Source organism: Trichomycterus rosablanca, chromosome 12, assembly GCF_030014385.1.
Source record: "Trichomycterus rosablanca isolate fTriRos1 chromosome 12, fTriRos1.hap1, whole genome shotgun sequence".
Classification (NCBI taxonomy): domain Eukaryota; kingdom Metazoa; phylum Chordata; class Actinopteri; order Siluriformes; family Trichomycteridae; genus Trichomycterus; species Trichomycterus rosablanca.
In genome coordinates this window covers 32,314,084-32,336,041 of record NC_085999.1, presented here as the reverse complement: position 1 = coordinate 32,336,041, position 21,958 = coordinate 32,314,084, and the positions used below count along the sequence as shown (strand labels likewise).

At 37.7% G+C, this 21,958-nt stretch overlaps 2 protein-coding genes across 2 annotated transcripts; both read left to right on the top strand.

Annotated features, from left to right (window-relative positions):
- The first annotated feature begins 8,416 nt into the window (after positions 1–8,416).
- olig2 (oligodendrocyte lineage transcription factor 2) lies at positions 8,417–10,778 on the top strand. The gene is made up of 2 exons (XM_063006136.1): positions 8,417–8,556; positions 9,348–10,778. Exon 2 carries the CDS (start codon positions 9,403–9,405, stop codon positions 10,234–10,236), a length of 834 nt encoding a protein of 277 aa, XP_062862206.1. The 5' UTR covers positions 8,417–8,556; positions 9,348–9,402; the 3' UTR covers positions 10,237–10,778.
- Positions 10,779–20,623: 9,845 nt separating this feature from the next.
- On the top strand, positions 20,624–21,458 carry olig1 (oligodendrocyte transcription factor 1). Its single transcript, XM_063006583.1, has one exon. It carries the CDS (start codon positions 20,624–20,626, stop codon positions 21,329–21,331), a length of 708 nt encoding a protein of 235 aa, XP_062862653.1. The 3' UTR covers positions 21,332–21,458.
- Positions 21,459–21,958: the final 500 nt, after the last annotated feature.

The window sequence follows — 21,958 nt, the reverse complement described above, 5'->3', positions numbered from 1 at the left end:
ATGTCGTAATATTGGTCCATCTCTTGACTGCTGGATGACAGCATGGATAGGGCTGCTCCCATCTGTCTTGTTAACGGCATCTGTGAGAATCGGATGTTGAAAGAGAGAGCAAATGCAACAGGTGGAAGAGGTGCTAGAAGAGAGAGGGGAATGGTGATTAGCTGGGTCATTTCTGGCAAAACTGAAATAGAAATTATCAATGAAATTAAAATGTATGTTGCTACAACTGAAGGTTAATTTTGTCTGTACATGTGATTGTGCTGTTGTGTGCACACATTCATTTATGTTTACTAACTGATTCTTGTTAGGGAAGCAGAGGGTCTGGTGCCACTTGAAAGCACTGGACACAAGGCAGAAATATTATTAAATATTTTTTACTCAGCCTCTAATCACTGTCTGTGAGATGTCTGGAATGTTTTCATGTGTTTCCATTTGTTTCCTCTGGCAACTTCTCAAAACATGTAAAAAGTGGACTGGCTTTTCTAAATTGTAAGGTTTAAGTGAGTGAGTGATTGAAAGGTCAGTGTGTAATGTCTTTGTGCCCTACTTGGGCCCCCCAAGGTGTATTCCTGCCTGTGTCTTGTGTTTCCAGGTGGAGCTAGAACCACTGCAACCATGATAAGGATAAACCTAAAGGGAATGAAATGAAATAAACTATGTATAATTTTTGCCACATTATTCATTTAGACATTTTGCTACACGCTTTATTCTGATTGGGGCCGTTGCCCCCAAAAAACACTGGCACTAAGCCAGCATACACCCTGGATTGGGTACTAACCCACTGATGTGACACACATTTAATTGCTTTCTCTTAATAACAATTTAAAACAACCAATCCATTCTGGGTTTTCTGTCTTCTCGTTCCCTTACATACCATTCCTCTGTATACCAGTTTATTTTGTGTGATTTTAAAAGATGGAAGGAAACAGCAGTCTCATCACAGAAGGTGACTGCTGGCAAACTTTGAACCCAGGTCCTCAGGACACATGTTGAAAGGAAGAGGATACAGTATGTATGAAGACAATGAGAGAAATGCACTGCCCCTTTAGCATACTGGAATAGACAATGTGTGTTAAGTAAAATTAGTTGCATTACAGAGGGTGACACAAAGGACAGCTCTCACCCACAATTCTGACCTCCAAAATAAAACTACAATCTTCTACCAATGTGTGAGTGTGTGTGTGTGTAAAAGGGGAGGCATAAAGCTGCCAGCCCTCTCGTTAGGCATTACGAGGGTTTGTGGTGTAGGGGGTGAGTGATGGAATTTTCTCTTTAGTTGTATGCTAATCACTAGAGGAGGGTTTGAGCCTGAAGACAATATGCGATCAACGTTTCTTTGCTCCCCTTATTCTGACCCTGATCCTTTTCCTTCTTTCTTGTGTATATACAGTAGAAGGCAGGGAATATGTCTGTGGCACACCAAACCAATGATAGTATCAATAACTAGTGCTACATCTCAACATCTAGAGTTTATCTGTTGTAAATGGACTTAAACATCTAAAATTGTGCCTATAGTTTTTTTTTCTACAGAGACTCTTGAGGTCTAAAACAAGATAAATATTAGTTGTATAAACTAACATTTATCATTCATTTTTAGGCAACTTACATTTTGAGACATCTTACATTTCGCTGCTATATAGCAATTGGATGCCTAATTATTTGCATTATAAAATTACCCAGACAGACAGGTTCAATCTGTAAACAGCTTAACAGCCATTATTTAGATAGAACTTTGCAAGTTCTGTGTTGGATTGGCCCACCACATCTTACATGATTTACACTCCACACACATTTGTTACATCTTAAAACTTAAAAAGTTTCAGAGGATTATGAAAACTAATGCACAATGTAATTAAGAAAGAGTTCCACCGAAAGACACAGACACACGCTCAAGCCTAGCACCAGCCCCTCCTCCCAGCAGGATCAGGGGAGCAGGTTGTAGAAACATTTGTAACATTTGGTGAGAGCAAATCCCACAGCTTTCTCTTGAATAGAAGTATCCACCTTTCAAAAAAGAGCTCTCGTCTAGTTGAGCCCTTCTCCCCCACACCAGCCTAGAGCTTGCGTACCCCTTACAGCCCTTGCACCCCTCGCCACTGCCTGCAAATCCCTCCTTTATCCGCTGGCAGCCAGATGGGGTGGCAGGAATAATAGGCCGAGTGCAATGAGCCCCATTCAATTTGTTCGGGCATGTAAAGGAGCTTGTAAGCCGCACTATTTGAGCGGGGTGTAATAGTAGCCAGGGGAGCGGAGGCTATGTTAAGACTTAATTACCTACTAATGGTTGTTGTAGGGACCAAATCCCCACAACTCACACTTATAATGGGAGCATGTTGGGGGTATAGCACTTTTTGCAAGCACAGTCTGCTCTATTAGATCATCCAAAATCATGTTAATGTTATAGATGGATGAAAAGAAGAATTTTTTATTTCACCTATTAAGATTGCATAGCTGTTAGAGAGGAAAAGTTTTCTCACCACTTTTCTTTCTTTTTTTCTTTTTCTTTTGGAGGAAGATTAGCAGGATTAAGAATGAGTTACATATGCTCCTCCTTGCCATTGGTATTCACCACAGCACAGAGCCAACTGTCATCAAGATTGAGAAAGACAGAAAGACATATACACATTGATTTAACTGGTAACAAATAGATAAATTATATAAAGAGGAAATATTGGTTTTTTTATAGAAAATTAGGACTAAACAGTAAAATTAAAATAAAATAGAAAAGACGTTGTGGAATGTCTTAATAGATTTAAACCCACTTTTGATTAATATTGAAAAGATGTAAAGTGAAAGAAAAATATAAAGAGTATCGTTATCATAAATGGTTAAGAATAAAGTCAGTGGTCAGTACAAGCGACTGTACCTTGACTTACACCTTCAACTATTTTAAACTCAAACAATGTCTAGCTGCTTTGCATTAGCTTGTTAAAACTCTTGGGCCAAGGTCACTCAGGAAAGTTCCCAATTGAACTGCAAACAACTACCATGTTTAAGCGGACAATGGGAGATCTGAGTCGGAAGTAATTTGTCCCACAGTTAGCACTTTAGCTTAGACTTTTTGCTATAATTCTGTTTTCCCAAAGTAAGTCCAGTTTAACCAAAAATTCGGTTTTTCAATGAAGTCCTACTTGTAAATAATGATCAGTAAAAATAAAAAACATACAAGCATAACATTTATTTAAAGCTTTACAAATCAAGCACAAAATTAAATAATATTTCAGCTTCTACTGTCTGTGAGTCCTTACCAAACAGAACTTTAAAAAGTTGACTTGCAAGTAAATTGGCTAAATGAGCTCTTCAACATTTATAATTGACCCAAACACGTGTGCTATTATCTGATAAATATAATGGAAACAGAAAAGAGCCTGACTGAGCCAAAATTCTAAATTAACACCCTGACTCATTGCAGGCACCATCCCAAGATTTGCTCATTCACCTACAGGTGGCAAAAGCCCTCTCTGTTCTAATGGAGAACACTAATCAGCAAATAGCATGATTAGATTAGCAGATGTGTACGTGCTAATGTCTTCTGGATTTAAATCTTTCATTTTCTGCACCTAAGCTGTGAAGCTTGGATCTACCATGCTGGCTTGGTGTTGCTTTGCCACTAATCTAATATTTCAGATTTTTTGCACTTTCAACAAAACTTTGGCATTTTAAACTGTCTATAAGTTATGGCTTACAAGATTTTAGCATATCATTTTACTGTTTATGATACAGAGACTTATAAATCCACAACAGACTAAATGTCCGTGGTAGATGTTGAAGCATTTTGAAGAATTAAATGAGGAATAAGAAAGATGGAGAGCTTCTCGCAGTGATTGGAAAACTTTTATAGAGGTTTAGTTTGGTAATTAAAGAGCGAAGACACTTGACTTGTGCCCCTTATTTAATTTGGTGTTAAATATTTTAGGCAGCTGTTGAAGCAATATTAACCTGGTATATGGGACCTTACTTAAAAGTGAGAAAGATGGGGTTTTCACCATAGGGTGCACCCAGGACAGCGGAATTTCTTCATGCTGGCTGTCTGTTATATGACCAAAAATAAAATGTATTGTTTGTAATGTTTTCTTTTAGATGTTCTGCCCTACCATAATATGTTCCACACTGTATTTATCAGTTTGTAGCAGGCTTTATGGGTTAAAAATATCATTTATAAATGGCTGCCTTTCCTTACAGCTTTGTGAACTCATGTTATTGCGATTTACTCACTTTAAAATCAAACTGATTTATCCTTATTTGTTTGTTATATTCATTTGTTACATTTATTTGACATATTTGGTAAATAAGACCCATGTGGTGCAAATCTAAAAATCCTGTTTCATATTGTTAATTTACTTACTGATTTGTTTTATTCATTAATCTTTGGTAACTGATTTATTTTAAGCAGGTTCATGAAGGGTTTGAAGCCTGCAACAGGGCAACAAGCAAAATACTTTCTAAACGGTTCTTTTTGGACATATAACACTCACTCACTGATTCAGTACTGGGGAGAATTTGAAGTAGCCAATCCACTCATTGGTATGTTTTTGTGAATGTAACCCTAACTGGTGGAGAATGCCCTTATATGCATTGTGTTGCATGAAGACCAAATCTGTTTTATCTAAATAAGTGCTACTGATCCATGTTTCAAATCATAAACACCCTTCATTTGATCAAGGCCGGGGTTAGTCTAAAACCTACATGAAAACACTGGCTGCAGAATACAGCCTTGAGAGGAGCCACACATTCACCTTTTAACTTCCTCACTTACAGAAGCAATTTAAAACAGTGTTAGCAGGTAATAGAAAAACAGAGGAAATCCACATGGACAGACACCGACAGTGCAAAGTAAAGAGGTTTAAACACTATACTATGCAGCATCCATGCTTAACCAGCATGCCAGCCAACACAGTGTATTTGTAAAGCAATGTGTTTGAAAGGTGAAATGTTGCAGCCAGTGTTCTTAATTAGCCAGTGTCCTCAAAGAGTCTGGCTTCGTGAAGTTGTTCTGACTGTGTAATTGCTCCCAGGGCAGGCAGTTGTCAGTCAACATTGTGTGATGTGTCGCCACTTCTCCCCGGCTGACATTTTCACATAATCACAAGCACCACAACCAACCAAACCAGAGCCTGACAAATAACCTCTTATTTTGGTTGCCTACCTCCCCACTGCTCTAATCCACGCAGTCGCAGCCTATATTACCATTCAGCTTCACTTAACAAAGTGAGATTACTGGAATTCATAATGAACAGAGCTGCGATTAAAGGACAACTTGCTGCTGGTTTAAACCGTCTCATTAGCATAAGCTTATCAAGCATGGGTAAACATGCAAACAGACTGGACTGTCTGTTCAGGAGAAAAAAATGAGAAATGTAAACTAATACAGAAAAAAAGTTTGTGAATCCGTTGGAATTATCTGCATTAATCTGCATCATAAAATGTAGTCTGATCTTCATCTGGGTCATAATAACAGACAAACACATTGTACTTAAACTAACAGCACAAACTATTAATTGTTGCAAATATTTGATAAATTAATTATTCATAGTCTTGGCTAAAAAATCTAAACCACTGGGCTAATGTCTTCTCAGGAGTTCCAATAAATGGAAGTAAAAGCACTGTGCTCTATTAAAAAACACAATTATTAAGTCTAATTTTATTCAAATACATTGGGCACCAGCACCCTCGAGTTTAACTCTCACTCTGGTTACTGTCTGAAAGGTGAATACATGTTCTCCACACATCCCACCTATTAAAACATGCTATTAGGTGGATTGGATGTCTCAATGTGCAAGTTAATGTGAGTGCATGCTGCTCTGTGATGGACCGCTACCCAGTGTGGATTCCTACCTTGATCCCAGTGTGGCGCTCGGCGTTAACTATAGGAAAAAGTAACTATTAAAAATAAATAAATAAAGTAAAAAACAGGCAAACTTAACAATTTTATTTAATTATATTTTTAAGAGACAATGTAAAAGTGCTCTCACTTTGGTGCTCTGACTTACTCCGCCTGAAACGTTGCATTGCAGCTTCACTTGGCAGCTTGAGGGCGCAAATCTGTCAGATCCAGTCAGTTTACACATAGAGACCAGACACCGAAGAGTCAAGTGCATAACAACATGGGAAAGGATAGACAGAGGGTGTTTTCTTTTTTTTATTGATTTATAAAATTATTTATATTATTTTTAAATAATAATAATAAGTATTAATATTTTTTATTTATTATTGACCTGTATAATAATTTCCTGTGTAATATCCTAACTATTAAGTTTATGTTTTATTTACAAATTGTATTTTAAACTAATCCAAAATATGTGGAATTTACATAATTTAGTCTCTATTTTATTTTTATTTTATTTTATTGCTTGTTTTTATACTGTTAGTGAATGTTGCATGTATGCAAGAAGTTGTTGTCTGATGTGAGCTTCTGTAACAAAGAACTTTCCTGCAAAGGATCAATAAAGTATCCATCCATCCATCCATCCATCTCTCTCTCTCTCTCTCTCTCTCTCTCTCTCTCTCTCTCTCTCTGTGTGTGTGTGTGTGCGTGTGCGAGCAGCATATTGTACTAATTGAAACGTTACAGAACCGTTACATCAGTTTTACACGCTCGGTTTATTATCGCCCTAAATGCGCTTTAACGGCTGGAATCAGGCGCGCGCCGATCAGCTGCCGCGCGCCTGCAGGAGGTGGCGGGGTTATTAACACCCAGTTTATCCATTCATTCATTCATTCATTCATTCACAGTTCAGTCTTCAGTTCAGGTGTGTATCATCTGATGCCAAAATAACTGTATTGATAATATTTACTCAGAATTTCTCTCTGTTTATGCAGGTTTAATGAATGTTTTGCTCAGGGTCGACAGTAGGAGCTCCTGTTATTTCTTCATTTAATGTAAAGTGTGCGGAGAGCAGAAATTCATCATATTCCACCTAAAATGAAGCATATAATATTTATTAGCTTACGTTAGTTGGTTGACTAATGTTAACTGCTCTACTCTTTGACAAGGCTGAATTAAATACTGTGGTGCCATATAATTTATTTCAAGTCTATATTACTTAAAATATTTGATATATTAATTAAATTAATGTAAGCAATTAAATAAGAAGTAAATCGTAAGTTTATCATAAATCTTAATATATATCACAATTATATTACAATTTAAATCTGCAGATAGATAAGCGGGGTTCCCCCTCTTAGAAAGACTAGCTGTTTATTACTTTTGTGCGTATTCCAGTATGTGATGCCAGTAAGGTAAACTGTTCAGCCAAGGCTTATTGAGCTATACTTTGTTGCTTTTGTGTTTTTTCAAGTGTGAAAAATATTTAAAACAAACCTACTATATTAGGTAACTATGAAAAACCATGATATATGTGACGCCAAAAACATATTTTTTCGAATCCATAACAAATCGAATTACAAATATATGAATTGAATATTTTTGATCTGGCAAGGTGCTTTTTTAAGGTGCTTAAAAAGCATATGATCTGTATTTAAAGCAACATAAAGGTGTTTCAACATACCTCTGTAAAGAGTGCGTGTATAGTTAAATACATGCAATAACTGACTACTTTTACACGTTACGAAAAAATATAAATGCCTAAATATGTTTTTATTCATTTCATTTTATTTGCGGTTAATTTTCTTTATTCATTTGGAATTGTTATTCTGTTTGTTTATAATTGTTGTTATCTGAATGCATATGTTTATTAACTAAATTAACTAAACATGTGCAAATACTTTATATTTTTTTGTATGAGACAAAGAGAAATTACTTTCTTATTTTTAAATATGCACTCAAAAGACATAGTCCGAAGAGTACCAACCCACTGACAACATTTTATTGGGCCAATTTCTAAAATTTATAAATATGCATCTTTTTCATTTATAATCGCTTCTTACAAACAAATAACTTATGTTTAGGTAAAATGTAATAATTATATAATATTATTTAATATGTAGATGTTTATGAAATTAAAAGTTTTCTTTGTATACTCATATATGAGAACTTTGTGGTTGTTTTTCTTGACTGCCAGTAGTACAGATTGACACTTGTAAGTGCAGGGTTAACGATCTAAACTATGATTACATTATCTGGTAACATTATTGTTGAGGCTTTTACGCATCAGCACACCAACTCTTTAATGACTGAGTGCAGTCTGTCACTGTGTTGGTTGGTAATGTAAACCTGGCTGTGCGCTCCTGGGGTGCCATATGCGGAGTGCCTCTAATTTACTTAATGAAGCCTCGTTTCTTTGTAATGACATCAGACATTAAGCCCCCCCCCCCTCCCCCCCGCCCCTCCCGTACACGGTCCCCTCACACCCCCCGCGAACCTCCACCCTTCCGCGCTGTTCTCTCCGACACTATTGGTTGCATTTGTGCTTTTGGTAACGAACTGACACACCGTCCCCGCTGGCCTCCTTCAGGTCCGCTATAAAACCCGCACGTCACTCCCACCCAGGCCAAACACGCTGCCACGAGCCACCCGGAATAACAAAGCCAGTCCTGCAAGCTGCACCTGCATCAGTTGCACTCGCTGCACCATCGTACCCACTGCACCTGCTCTCGGTAAGTTCTTAAAGAAAACTGTATAAAGTTTTACTTTCCATTCATCTGAGTTTGATCTTAGAGCTGATTTAGTTTTAAATTTGTACTTAAACTTGGGAGAGACGTCAGCCGATGTTCATGAGTTTGGCAGATCTGAGTTTTTATTAATCCAGAAACAATAAATGTATTTTATTTAGTTGCGATCAATATGTCACACAAATACAATACCAAAAAATAAAGTTGTGTTAATGTAATATAATATATTTATAATTAATTGATGTCCCCAATAGCATCAAGAAATGTTTTTGTTTGATTTATTTTCTAAAATAAGACTTTTATTTATACACACTATAGCACAATTAAGCATTTACTGTCAAAAAGTTGAGGAAAATTTTATTTTTAAGCATTTTAATTTTTGATTATCAGTGCACACATTTAATTACTCCTGCTGTACAAACATTTTCGAGATTGTTCTATTTGAATGATGTTGCGGCCAGATTTTAAAGCAGCAAAAGAAATATTTTAATAAGTTAGTAATATGCTATTAAACTAGTTCTTAACTAAAATAAAATTTGGTAATGTCAGAGTTGTTGTGCAGTGGCTGGTGTGGCATCCGGTTTAAAAACGTATTCAACACTACAGCTCTGACATTGAAATAATACTTCATGCTTAAAGTGTGATTCGGACCAGTGCTAGAACACCAGATTTTAGAGTCGTTTTACTTAACAGACTGTTGCTTTAAACTTTAACAAATAAAAGTTGCAGACTGTAGCTTAAAACTCTTTTAAAACGTATTTTCTTTTACTTTTCAGACATTGGTTTATTTAGTTCCTGAAAATAAACAGAGCCAGAGTTGACCTCAGAGCCATGGACTCCGATACGAGCAGAGTGTCCAGTCGGCCGTCCTCTCCAGAAGATGATCTTTTTCTTTCTGCGGTGAGAAAATCGGCGGGTTTCTCGGGCGCTGTCTCCTCCACCCAAAGCGACTCTCCTCCAGAACTGAGCGGGGACCCGCGCGGCCTTTCCATCAGTGACGATCATCATCTCGCCTTGAAGATGTTTTCCAAAAAGGACCGCAAGCTGCTGTCTGAGAACGAGCTGCAGGGTATCCGGCTGAAGATCAACAGCCGGGAGCGCAAACGCATGCACGACCTGAACATCGCCATGGACGGTCTGCGAGAGGTGATGCCCTACGCGCATGGGCCCTCGGTGCGCAAACTTTCTAAGATCGCAACACTACTACTAGCGCGCAACTACATCCTCATGCTGAGCAACTCACTGGAGGAGATGAAGCGACTGGTCAGTGAGATCTACGGCGGCGGAAGCGGAGGAGGAAGCGGAAGCCATCATGCCAGTTTTCACCCGTCAGCCTGTGGCACCATCGCGCACGCCACAGCTCCATTAGCCAGTCACGCAGCCGCAGCAGCAGCAGCCGCCGCAGCTGGTTCTCACCCGGTTCACCATGCACTACTGCCGCCTGCAGTGTCCAGCGCAGCTCTCCATGCCCCCAGCCTTTCTGCAGTCAGACCTCATCATGGACTCCTTAAGGCGCCCGCGCCCGGTGCGAGCCCCCTCACCGCAGGGTTCCAGCACTGGGGAGCAAGTATGCCATGCCCGTGCAGCATGTGCCAGATTCCTGCTCCCCATGTTCCCACCATGAGTTCGATCAGCATACCAAGACTGGCCAGTGACTCCAAATGACTCGTGAAAACTTTCAAGAATACTTACATTTAGAAAAAGACATTAAAAGCAACACAGAACTGTTACACTGGACTGAAAGTTTAGAGAGACAGATCAGTGACACTAACATAGATTTTAACTCGATAGCTGCACTAGATTTCCACCCAGTTACATTTTCGCTTAGACTTATTCTGTCTCTTTTCAGTGGTCAAACCTGAGAGTAATCCCAATCCTGTGGATAAGTGTGTAAATAAATGTGTAAATATGTAGAGTGTTTGTACAATATAAGAGCTTTTATATTAGGTTTGGGGTACACTGAAGGTTTACCTAGAGCTGAACTCTTAATGCACCTGTTGATCTCCCTCAGTTTTCCTTTATTTGATTCTTTTCACATTATTTGTTTTATTTTTATATGTTGTACTGGCATGATACTGTCCGTCGCCAAATATCTTTTTAATTTTTTTTTTTTTATAAAAAGGTGAACAATATTTATTGACTTATTTTCGATTGTATTTTAAACAAGGGATGTATTGAAATTACAAAAGTGGAAAAACAATAAAAAATAAAACGTTAAAAAAAGGTTTGTCATTTACTTCTTTATAAACAAAGAAGTCCAACAAACATATTTTAAACTGCACTAAAGCTCCGCTATTAATGTAAATATTATAGGCATTTTATGTTAGAAACAAATCCCCTATATTGCTGACTTGTCATCTATTTATAAATTATATATTATAACATCATCATCATCATCATGAGTAATAACAACAAATAATAATAATAATAATAACAACATTTCCATGTCTTCATAACTAATGCATTTGTAAAGTCTGCAACTTACATATTTAACACATAACCGTAAAATAAATAAATAAATACAAATTTTCAACAACACTTTGACAAATTAAATCAATGAAATTTATTGAAACTTGGTCTTTTATAAAAGTTCATAAATGTTATACGATTTTTTAAATAATAATAATAATTATAACAATAATACTAATGATTACAATGATTGTTGACACTTTGCCACAGCACTAAATCACGGATAAGAATTATTTAAACGCATATTCAGTGTTCAAAGATTTCTTAATTTAAATAAAATTTTGATTAATTACAATGCTGGATAATAAAGATGAAATAAACAATTTAAATATCGGAGACACGTAGATTAGAATTGTGTTAGAAACGATAATACAGAGCAGAGGAATATCGGGCGGTGGAAAGTGGGAGAATAAATATAGAGAGAGAAACACATCCATCCATCCATAAATAAGCAACAGCAACTGTAAACCATTCCCACCTTTTGCAAAGACTTTAGCATTTTTTTAAACAATATTGAGTACATTTTAAATGTATTTTTTATTTTATTATTATCCTGCCTTTTGCCATGCAGTAGTATTATTTAGGAACTGAGAAAAAAAGAAAACTGAGAAGCTCAAGATTTATAAATTCAGCTTTAACTTACAGACCAGCAGCTTAACAGTAAACATGTTTCCTTGTTCCGACACAGTTGCACTACTGGTCAGGTTTCTGTTTTTTTTAAACTAAAACTCTATAAATGGTAAACCATGCAGTTCTATGATGACATACAGCATTGTCTATATTATTAATGGCTATGATTACTTTTCATTTAACTTGTCAGGCTTAATTTAAAAATAAATTTCAATATTCAACAAACGTCTTTCTGTGTGAAACACTGATAATGTTGATAGGAATATATACAGTACAGTACCAGTTTACTATACATTTTTTTTACCCCGCATAAATGTCTTATTTTTGTCCTTCTGGTGTTTTTATTACTCATAGATGGTTCTTTGGGAAATGATTAACTTTTAAGCAGTATGGAAATAGAGATTAGTGGAATATAGTTTAGTGGAGTCATATAATAAATAATGTCATTAAAACAGTATGTTGAGTTAAACAAACTAACAAACAAAATTAGAAATCAGCAACAATTTGGAAACTCCATGAAGTTAAGTACATGAGAAACGTTTTTAGAACCGGAACTCATATTTACAGTAAGTATGATATCACATGAAGGTAGCACGGGTTTGACACCAGATGAAACAGTGCTGCGTTCTGCAGCTCTTGTCTCTGTTTTCAAACATCTGCTTACTAGCAGATTTTACCAGCCAAGTCCATTAGCTCCGCGTAAAAATGAAATTACCCGAAAAGTTAATGAAAATTACAGCTATCGCGTTTCCAAATTAATTACGGCTGCCTCCCCTTCGAGTCACCGTACAGCTCCACCTTAATAATTTCCTTTTTCTCTATTTACTAGCACATTGCTAATTACCTGCCTCTCCTCAGAAACACAGCAAAACAGAGCACAGCCCGAGCGGTTAGCTCTGAGGAGTTAACTGTAACCAAACAAGAACAAAGTGCAAATATTAGATAAATTAGGTACAAATGTTGTGAGTGGAATTGACTGGAAACGGTGTAATTAGCTTTTATTTGGGTAAATAGTGATTTTGATGTGTTACTGCTATGCTCACATTAGCATACGTGCATTTGTGTTTTTATGTTTTCAAAATTAAATTAAATTAAAATCTTAATAATTGTATCTGCAATTATATATTTAATGTATTTAAATTCATGACATTGCTTATAAAGAAGTCTAATTTTTTTAACAGGTTTGGTCATTACCACAGGACCAGAAAACACTGTTGTGGCAACATTGTATTTAAGTGAATTTCTTGGTGCCAGCATAACCAACAGATTTGGTTCAGTCAAATGTTCCAGCTTTACCTTTATTTTGTGTTCACCTGTTTGGAACACTCAGGAGATTTTGTTTTCAATAGCCACATACAAAACGTACATTTTCAAAAGCTATAAAATGTGTATGAAACATTATAAATATAATGGTATAATTTAAACTCGTAATGTTATTAGATAAAACAAGGCCTTTATTAAAGTAAGGCTATATCATTTTACATTTATTTACAACTATTACAGACTAAACAAAAATGTACTTTAACTTAATTAACTGGCAAATGGCACAACACTGCAGATTGTAAAATGAATAACACATATTAAGGGTTTTTTGTTGTGTAATGGTGCGAGCCACACTGCTGGTAACATCACTGCCTGTTCCTGAGTTCTGGGCTGGGCTCACGAATATTAAAGGCATGTATGCCTGAGCTTGAGTGACAACAGAAAGCAGATGAACTTTCCAGAAGTTAAAAAAAAGCTCTAGATGTAAACTGAAATTCTAATCAGAAATCATAAAGGAATGGAAAGACAACACATACAAAGAGTACTGGAGGGGACAAGAGAATACAGGAGAGGAAAGAACAGAAAAGAGTAAGTACAAGTCAAACTTAGTGTTGTGTTACTATTAAATGTTCTTGACTAGGATGTAAGAAGTAAGATTACCAGAAGATTATACTGGTAATTATTTGTTTTCTGGGGTCCTTAAATCTTTGGCTAGTTTCAGCTTTTAAAGGGCTGACATCCTAGTCATGCCACTGATAGGAGGGCTGTGTCAGGAAAGGTATCTGGCGTAAAAACTGTGCCAAACCAAATATTCTGACAAATGATCTGCTGTGGCAACCCGTAATGGGAACAGCCAACAAGAACCATTCAAGGTTTTTTAATTTTAAGTTAATGAAGCAGAGTAAAACATTTAATTTGTATGGTATTCCGTTGTAAAACAACGTTGTTTCAATTCCTAAGAGTGTTACATTTGGACTACATCAGGCTTTGCAAATGTCAAAATCGTTGGTAGTAACACTGTCAGTATTATATATTTGTGTTGGATGGGGGTAATCATAGTGTTCTGTCTTACTGATTCTTGACAATTTTTTGCAACTACAGAAATAAGTAATGACACACAGACTGAATTATTAGGCTTGATTGCCTGCGCCTGGATTTTTCTTCATGAGTCTGTAAAACATGCAAGACTTTGTGGTTTCGCATGTCCAGCATAGTTTCTAAGTTAAAACATAAAATAAGGGGGTGTCCGATCTTTTGCTTTTGCTGTATATAAGGTATAATACTTTCATTCTATTGTCGTTTAAGGACCTTTATTGTTAATATGTAATGATTGGAGTTTCTGTAATATTAAATTTTGGTTGAATTTCTTTAATACTGTTCAATATTTAAATTGTTTTACACAAACCAATAAGTGCCTTCAAGTCTTCAAAAGTTAAAAAAAAAAACATTAAATTTTTTTAGACAGGATGTTGAAATTGAAAATGTTGTAATTAGGAATTACACATACTCCACAGATGTGATGGACAAAGATTAGGTTGAAAATCATTCGAGGATTCCTTTAAAGTCACAGATTGTGGTGTTTACTGTTTGAATATTCATGGAGACTTTTCTGTGTGTTACACTTTCAACCCAATTCTTTAGTCTGGGGTTTAGTCCAGATGCGGGCCCTTTCAGACACCAGTGTTGGTGCAAAGGATTAGACAGAGAGAATTGGAGCAATGCAAACACCAAATGAAAGAAAGAAAAGAGAAAAAATAAATAAAATGAAGTGCATAAGTAGCATTGTAAAAGAATAGATCATGTTTGCCAGAGGATTATCTGATCACAGTTTGCAGCTCTGCCTCTGTTGTGAAAGATACAGTGGTTGAATGTGCTTGATTTATTCATCATCTTTACTGTTAATATTATTCAGTTACTCTGTGACCATGCCAAGAAACCATCATGGCCTGAGATGGTGTGCATGTGTGTGTGTGTTTGCTGGGTTTATTACAGTAGCCATATGAGAGCTTTTCCTTTGGGAGCACTGATCCTCTCTTTCTTTTCTTCATCTGTTCTTCCTTAAACAGCACATGGCACTGACCAAACACCTAACACCAATATTTCATGCCAAGATAGTGTGGAAACGTAACGGATTAGCATGAATGTCTGCCACTGGCTTCATATGTTCAGATGTTATTTTTAAATGCTTAATCTTTGAGTCATGACAACACAAATAGACAGTTTTAATCAGTAATCTGACCAGTAGCAGCTATAGCTAATTATTTAAATTGGGCAATTATTTTTTATTTTTTTTATTCATTTTTTATCTTTTCAATTTAGTAATATTTATTTTCTGCTGCAGCACCCAACTCCTGATCGAGGAGGGGCGCAGTCTTCCAACATTTGTGCAGCCACCAACCGCTTCTTTTCACCTGCCTGAGGTGTCTCACAGAGAGCAGTATCTCATTTACGAGCCACACACTCATCTGCGATCAACCGCCCCTTGTGCAGGCATCTCGATCAGCCAGCAGAGGCCATAATTGCAACAGTAATAGGGAACCCCTGCTTGACCATTTCCATACCCCATACAGACACAAAGTAATTCATATTAAAATGGACAGTTTAAAATAATTAGGCTGCATTTGCATGGACATTTTCGGCATCCATCAGTTTGTGGGCAGAACCTCAGTTTTAACCTGCATCCGTTGTTAAAGATTAGTTGGACATTAGTAAAGTGGGTGTGAGGTGAGGGGTGTCAGGTGGTATGTGTGCATCCAGAGGTCCATGATCCAAAGCTGATGAACTCCCATACATGGATCAATGTGCTTATTGAAAGCCTCGAAACACAAAGACTGATAGAAAAGAAAAAGAAAGAGACAGAGACAGAACAGAGTGTAGGAAAGAGAGCTGGGCATTAAGAGTGTTTGACCAGTTAAAGAAAGAGGGGATAATCCTGTAAGAGCAGTGAACTCTTGGATATTCATGACTGGCCGAGTGTGGACACTCTGTTAAAAGAGGACATGGCCTGGGCACATCACAACATCAAAGAGCTCTATGGGAGCCATACAAACCAGTGTGTGGTGTGTGCGTGTGTGTGTTGGGGTTACAAGACCTTTGTACGTGGCAAGCTGGCTTAAACCATTAAAATTGGAAATGATCTGATGAGTGATGATCAGTTCCCGAGAAAAACAGCACCCAAAGTGTAAGCGTGTGTGTGTGTTACTATGAAATCTGAGCTTTTTCAAGCATATGCTTCAATTGTAGCCTCGGGGAACACACGCTAACCCTTTACACCCCTAAATTACATTAATACCAACTTTGTGGTCCTGCCTTGTGTTCTCAAACTGTCTGTATAAAAGTATAAAAGTGAAAAAGTTCTGTATTAAGGTTGAAATGTATGAGTTTTGTGTTAGGTTGTGTGTATAGGAAGGTGGGGTAACAATGAATAAATTACCTAAATTTGGTAATCCATCTTTTTATTAAAAACAAAATCCAGACAAATTAGAGCATTATGTAATATGTATATTGGGCATATATTTCCTCAATTTGACATGGGTGTAGGTTATTTTGACCAATCATAGTGTCTTGTGCACGCTGGTAGCCTTATGTCAGCAATTTTATCAAACTTCTTAGGGTTCACACTGAATTGAGATCTATCTCACAATTGCAAACATAGGACATATTATGAAGTACAAAATACAGTCAAATGGTGGTGATGATGTAACTTAGTGGTAAACATACTCCTGTTTTAACTTTTTTGAAAGCCATGACATTTGAAAATATTATAACAAGTTAATAAGGTGAAAAATCAAATAAGTTTTGAAAGTATTTTGAGTTTATTACAAGTTGAACAGAATTACTATTGGTTTTTGTTAATGTTAGCATTTCACAATTGAGGTTCGTATCTTTTCTTTGACATTTAGCACACCTGTGCTGGAGTCACAACAAAACAACTAATAAATTTGTAAGCAGTAAAGTATGCAAATTAGACATTAAAATTATATAAAATATTAATAAAAATATAAATATATGTTTTGCAAAGTCAAATACTTTTCTTCCTAATCTGGCTGGGGGATATGGTGTGTTTCCGATCCTTTTTTTTTCTTATTGAATTGCTGTTCATTGTTCAGGTCAGTGTCTTTTCTTTCCATCCATGTCTTATTGCTTCTTCCCTCATCTCTAGTCCAGCCCTCCTCATCCATCATATCCTTTACTTTCATTTGAGTTCCCTAACCTTAATTTTGCCCTCTTACCATAGGGTCTAAGGCGAAAACCGCAACTCAAAAGCACACACAAAGGAAATATATTAAACTGTGTAGGGTTGACATGGGGCCTATGTGGTGTCTTTCTGACTGTGTTAAAGATGTCAGTGTCAGGAGAAGATTCATCACTCTCCAAGGTGGGTTAAAAAAAGCCTCGGTCCTTGATCTCTCTGTATGGACAGTCCACAGGAACTTTAAAATGCCAAACAAGTGTTGTTGACAAAATATGTTTTAAAACAATTTCAAATGTTGCACTTGAGTTCTCTGAGCACTGTTGAAAGATGTACATCTTTGTTTAACTAGGCTTTGAGTGAGAGCTCTCATTAGTGAAATATGACACGTCCAGCAGCTGTCACTGAGTAGTTAGTGACAGCTATAATTGGTGTGTCCTAAGCGTATGTTTCAGGAATCAGTTTTAACTCTAAACAAGCATGACTAACTGTGACAGTAGGTTTTGATTTAGGGTTTGCTCTGACGACTCTGCTTCATCTAGTACAAAAGACATATAGGCCATTTTTTTCTGGCTTCTTCTTCATTTGAGTGGGCTCCAGCGCTGCCCAGGCCAACATTTCCCACAGCATGCTGAGAGCCACAAAGTGCAGCCTTCAACCCATTGGTTCCGCTCTATTAACAGCTTGTAAACTTCTCATAGCTATAGCCCTAAGCTGGCAGGCACATAGCAAACTGGAAGTACTTAGGTTTGATGTCCAAGACAGCTTTCCCACCACACTTTACATCCAATCTATTCCCTTTCTATTTCAAATGAAGGCGATTTTTTGCATTGTTTTTGAATCAACGGTCTGACTCTGTATCCCCATGGTGTGGTTCTGTGCACCTGTTTCCCTGCAGGGCTGGAATTATGAGATTGTAGTTGTTGACATCTGTTTACTTCTCATTAGAACTTTACTTTATGCAGGTTATCTGGTGCGCAGGACAGCTCAGTAAAGCACACCGTGTGGCCACAAGCTGGCATGGGCCCAGCCATCCGGTGGGCAAGCGTGCACGGCCGGCATTTAGCAGACGCTTCAAAACGTCTGTGTCCTAGAGATGAATATGGAAACAGATGTTTTCTGTTTCCTTGTGGCTTATTTTCAGTGTGTTATCTGTTTTGACCTTTCAGATGGTACAAGAGGGAGTTTGTGTGAACTGTCAAACTTTCACAACCAGCTGAACTTTTGCAAGGCCATGTTTATTTTGTAAATGTATTTCTATGGTGTAATTAAGCTGATGGGTCTGGCAGCGATGCATTTTTGCTGCCATATGCCATTAGCTGAACCAAGAGAAGTTGGGACGTGTTGTAAAATGCAATAGAAAAAGTCTCTTAAAACCTTCGTTTAACCAACAGATTATTTATTTTTCTGGAGTATTTATATTGTAGTTATAATTATCTTCCACATTTGTAAATACTGCTAGGACAATTATTGAGCCATGAGCCATGCTCATAATAAAATTTGTACTAAGGCAGTAGTGGCAAACACAAGATTAAAAAGAGAACTGTTTTGCATTCATGACATTTAGCAGACGCTTTTATCCAAAGCAACTTTGTGACTAAATACAATGCAAGCTATTTAGGGTTAGGGGCCTTGCTCAGGGACCCAACAGTGGCATCCAACTTTGATCACTGTGTTTATGTTTATGATTCTGTTATATATTACTGCAATGTTCACTGCATTAAGCTGTTTTTATTTTAATGTATCAAAAAAACTGGAATACGATATGCTTGTCAGTTGATGGTTAACCGAAGATTAATAAAGGTCAGTTATTGGTTAAAAAAATGGGCAATATTTGCATTCTAACTCCTTGTCCATACTAACTTTGTAAAGAACAATTGGAATTAGCCCATTAGTCAATACAGATGTCAGACCCAAACTCTGCTGTATAATTGCAGACATGTTTTTGAGTCTTCTGATTTTGAGTTCCACTACCAGACTTCATGGTACTGTACATCCTCTTGTTATCGTGTTGTTACAGTGAAAGCAAATATGAGACAAGTTCAAGTTTAGAAGTTATTTGTATATGCATTTGTCTGTTAAAGTAAGAAGGGGAAAAGGTCAGGCCAACCAGCAGAGTCCTGCTCATCCATGCATGCTGTATTGTTTAATGGGATCCACAGGAAACAGTCTTGGTGTGAAAGAGCTAATTGAAGCTCCAGGTGCAGCTCCAGAGACCCAGGCCTGGCCGGCCAGCTTGGCCCAGCCTGAACACCCCGAGATCCCCACAAAGACAGCCCTCATGCCCCTGCCTGGCTCCACCAGGCCGTATCCCACAGCAGCCTGGTGATAAAGGGGCAGAGTGGGTGATGGGGGCAGGGGTACGGATGTGATTCCCCCACGCCAAACTATTCAGCCCCTGCAAGCTGGAAGGAAGGATGGAAGGAGTGGGAGGGGGGCATTGCGATGGGTGGACACCAGGTTCTTTCTTTGCCCCTCTTTTTCATCTCTTCTTTCTGTCTCTGTGGCAGTGCAGGTGTCCCTTTCTGGCCTCTCCCTCACGCCTTCTTTCTGTTTCTGTTTCTTTTCATAGACCCACATACACAAAAACACACAGGGCTGACAAACACCCAGCTCTAATCCATCACAGGCTGGCTTTTATAGGTTAGATGGTAGAAAAATAAACAGTCCCTCACACACACAGCAAGATAATACTGGCAGGTTGTGTTCTGTTACCCTGCAGGTGCCTGGCATGGTGATTGCTCTTTTTGCAGTTCCTGTCTCTGCTCATGAGTAAAACTGTGTGTGTGGATGCCATGACACCATTCACCAGTCAGTAAACACTGGTTGCTCTAACTGTTTTAGATAATCTTCCCACCCTTCACATCTTTTCATTTTAAAATAAATGGAACTTCACTTCCTTAGTCTCCTTGTTTTGAACATGGCATCTTTCTTTCATTTCTTCCTCCCTTGTTACTTTCTTTGAGGGGCAGGATCATACACAGAATGTCAAAAAGTGACCATTTTGCACATCTTTGCATTTTGGGGAAGGAGAGAGGCAAGGAAAGAGTTAATTACAACATTAGCTTATTACCTGGGATTTCTTTTTCTCATTTGCTCTGTATCCTTGGAGAGCACAGTCCTGTTCGAGAAAGCATTTGGGACAGAGTAGGGATGTAAACTACAACAGATCTGTTGACGTGGGATAAACCTATCAGCTTCCAAGAGCCAGAGGATATCGACCAGAGAAGACTTTTTTGTTTTTTTTCTTAACAGCATTATGGACATTAGTTGCAGAAACATCAGCAAATGAGTTGCTGAACGATTGGTGCATGGGTGGAATTTACGAGAAAAGGTTCAGACAAGTTTAAGGAAGGTTCTTTAGACACTGGACACTATAAGTTTTACTGGACAAGTTTCTTTACAAGCTTACACTGTAGCCTAGCTGTGGGTGTGATTTTTAAAGCTGATCCCTGGACTTTCTTGATTTTGAGCAAGTGTCTCTTATACCTTTATGGTATGCAGCCTGTGTTGAACCTTAGATGCAGGGAGCAGGGAGAGAGCTCTTTGCAACACATCATGTCAACAAGGGTTACTTTGGGTACAGGAGAAGGAGGCTCATTTTCTGATCCTGGCATGCTTCGTGATCCACAAAAAAACCCCAAACTTCCTCAAGAGCTTAGTCTTAAGGAGCAGCAGGAACAAAGACGGAAAATTAACAGCCGTGAACGAAAGAGGATGCAGGACCTAAATTTAGCCATGGATGCTTTGCGAGAGGTTATGCTACCATATGCTTCATCACCATCCTCAACTTTGGGTGTAGGAGGAGGGTTGCAACATCCTTATTTGCCCCTTGGAACCCCTCTAAGTGGTCGACGCCTTTCCAAGATCTCTACTCTGGTGTTGGCTCGCAACTATATCTTGATCCTCAGCACCTCCCTTCAAGAAATGAGAAGACTACTAGGTGAAATCAGCACTGGCGGGACTGTACCACACCTGCTTTTGGCAGGAGGCTGTCCATTCTTCACGGGGCAAGGACAGCTTCTGCTTAACCCACCAGAGCAACCACTTGGTCTGTCTCCAATGCCAATGAATAGTGCCCCAGCCCAGGAGGAATCCACTGTATGGGGTTCTCGGGGTGTAGCAGGGACACCACTTTGCCATTGTGGGGTATGTAGGGTACCTAGAATGCTGCATGCACTTCCTACATCTTGTTTTCAGAAATGAGATTTTGTAATAATACAAGCAAATGAACCATGTTTGTCTTCTGTTTTATAGTTATTACATCAATGTTTTATTGGATTATTATTATGGTTTCACATGTTTTTAAAATGTTGCACCAAACAGAAAACTATGCTGATCAAGATTTCACTCATTTGTTTATGTTCCTCTTTCTAAAAATAAGCAATGACATGTTTTGGAAATGAATTTTAACACTGTAAAATTTGACAAGGACAAAAATGACCTTTTTACAGACTTCATTTTAAATCTTAAAAAAATGTAAGGAAAGTTTTTGCATGTGTCCACTTCTAAAGTAATTAAAAACTGCAGTAATTATTCACCATTATTCAGCAGGTGTGGTATCATGCACCTCCTACTTTTTGTTGTCATTTTTCCGGCTGTTGAGTGTGTTTGTTTGTATGTTTCTTATCTTTCTTATTTAAGTAAATTCATGTCAAAGGAGGTTGAAATATTTACGCTAACCCTCTCCATGCACATAGAAGATGCAGCTTACAGAAGAACTATAGCAGTCTTCTTTTCTCAAGCTTATTTTTCCCACCTTGAACTTCTATTCAACCCTGACAAATAAAACCCCAACATCAAAACCCATTCCCATAATTATTCCACTTTCCA

Excerpts from the sequence above, each read along its gene's own strand:
- olig2 (XM_063006136.1), top strand. The coding sequence starts at position 9,403 with ATGGACTCCGATACGAGCAGAGTGTCCAGTCGGCCGTCCTCTCCAGAA.
- olig1 (XM_063006583.1), top strand. The coding sequence starts at position 20,624 with ATGCAGCCTGTGTTGAACCTTAGATGCAGGGAGCAGGGAGAGAGCTCT.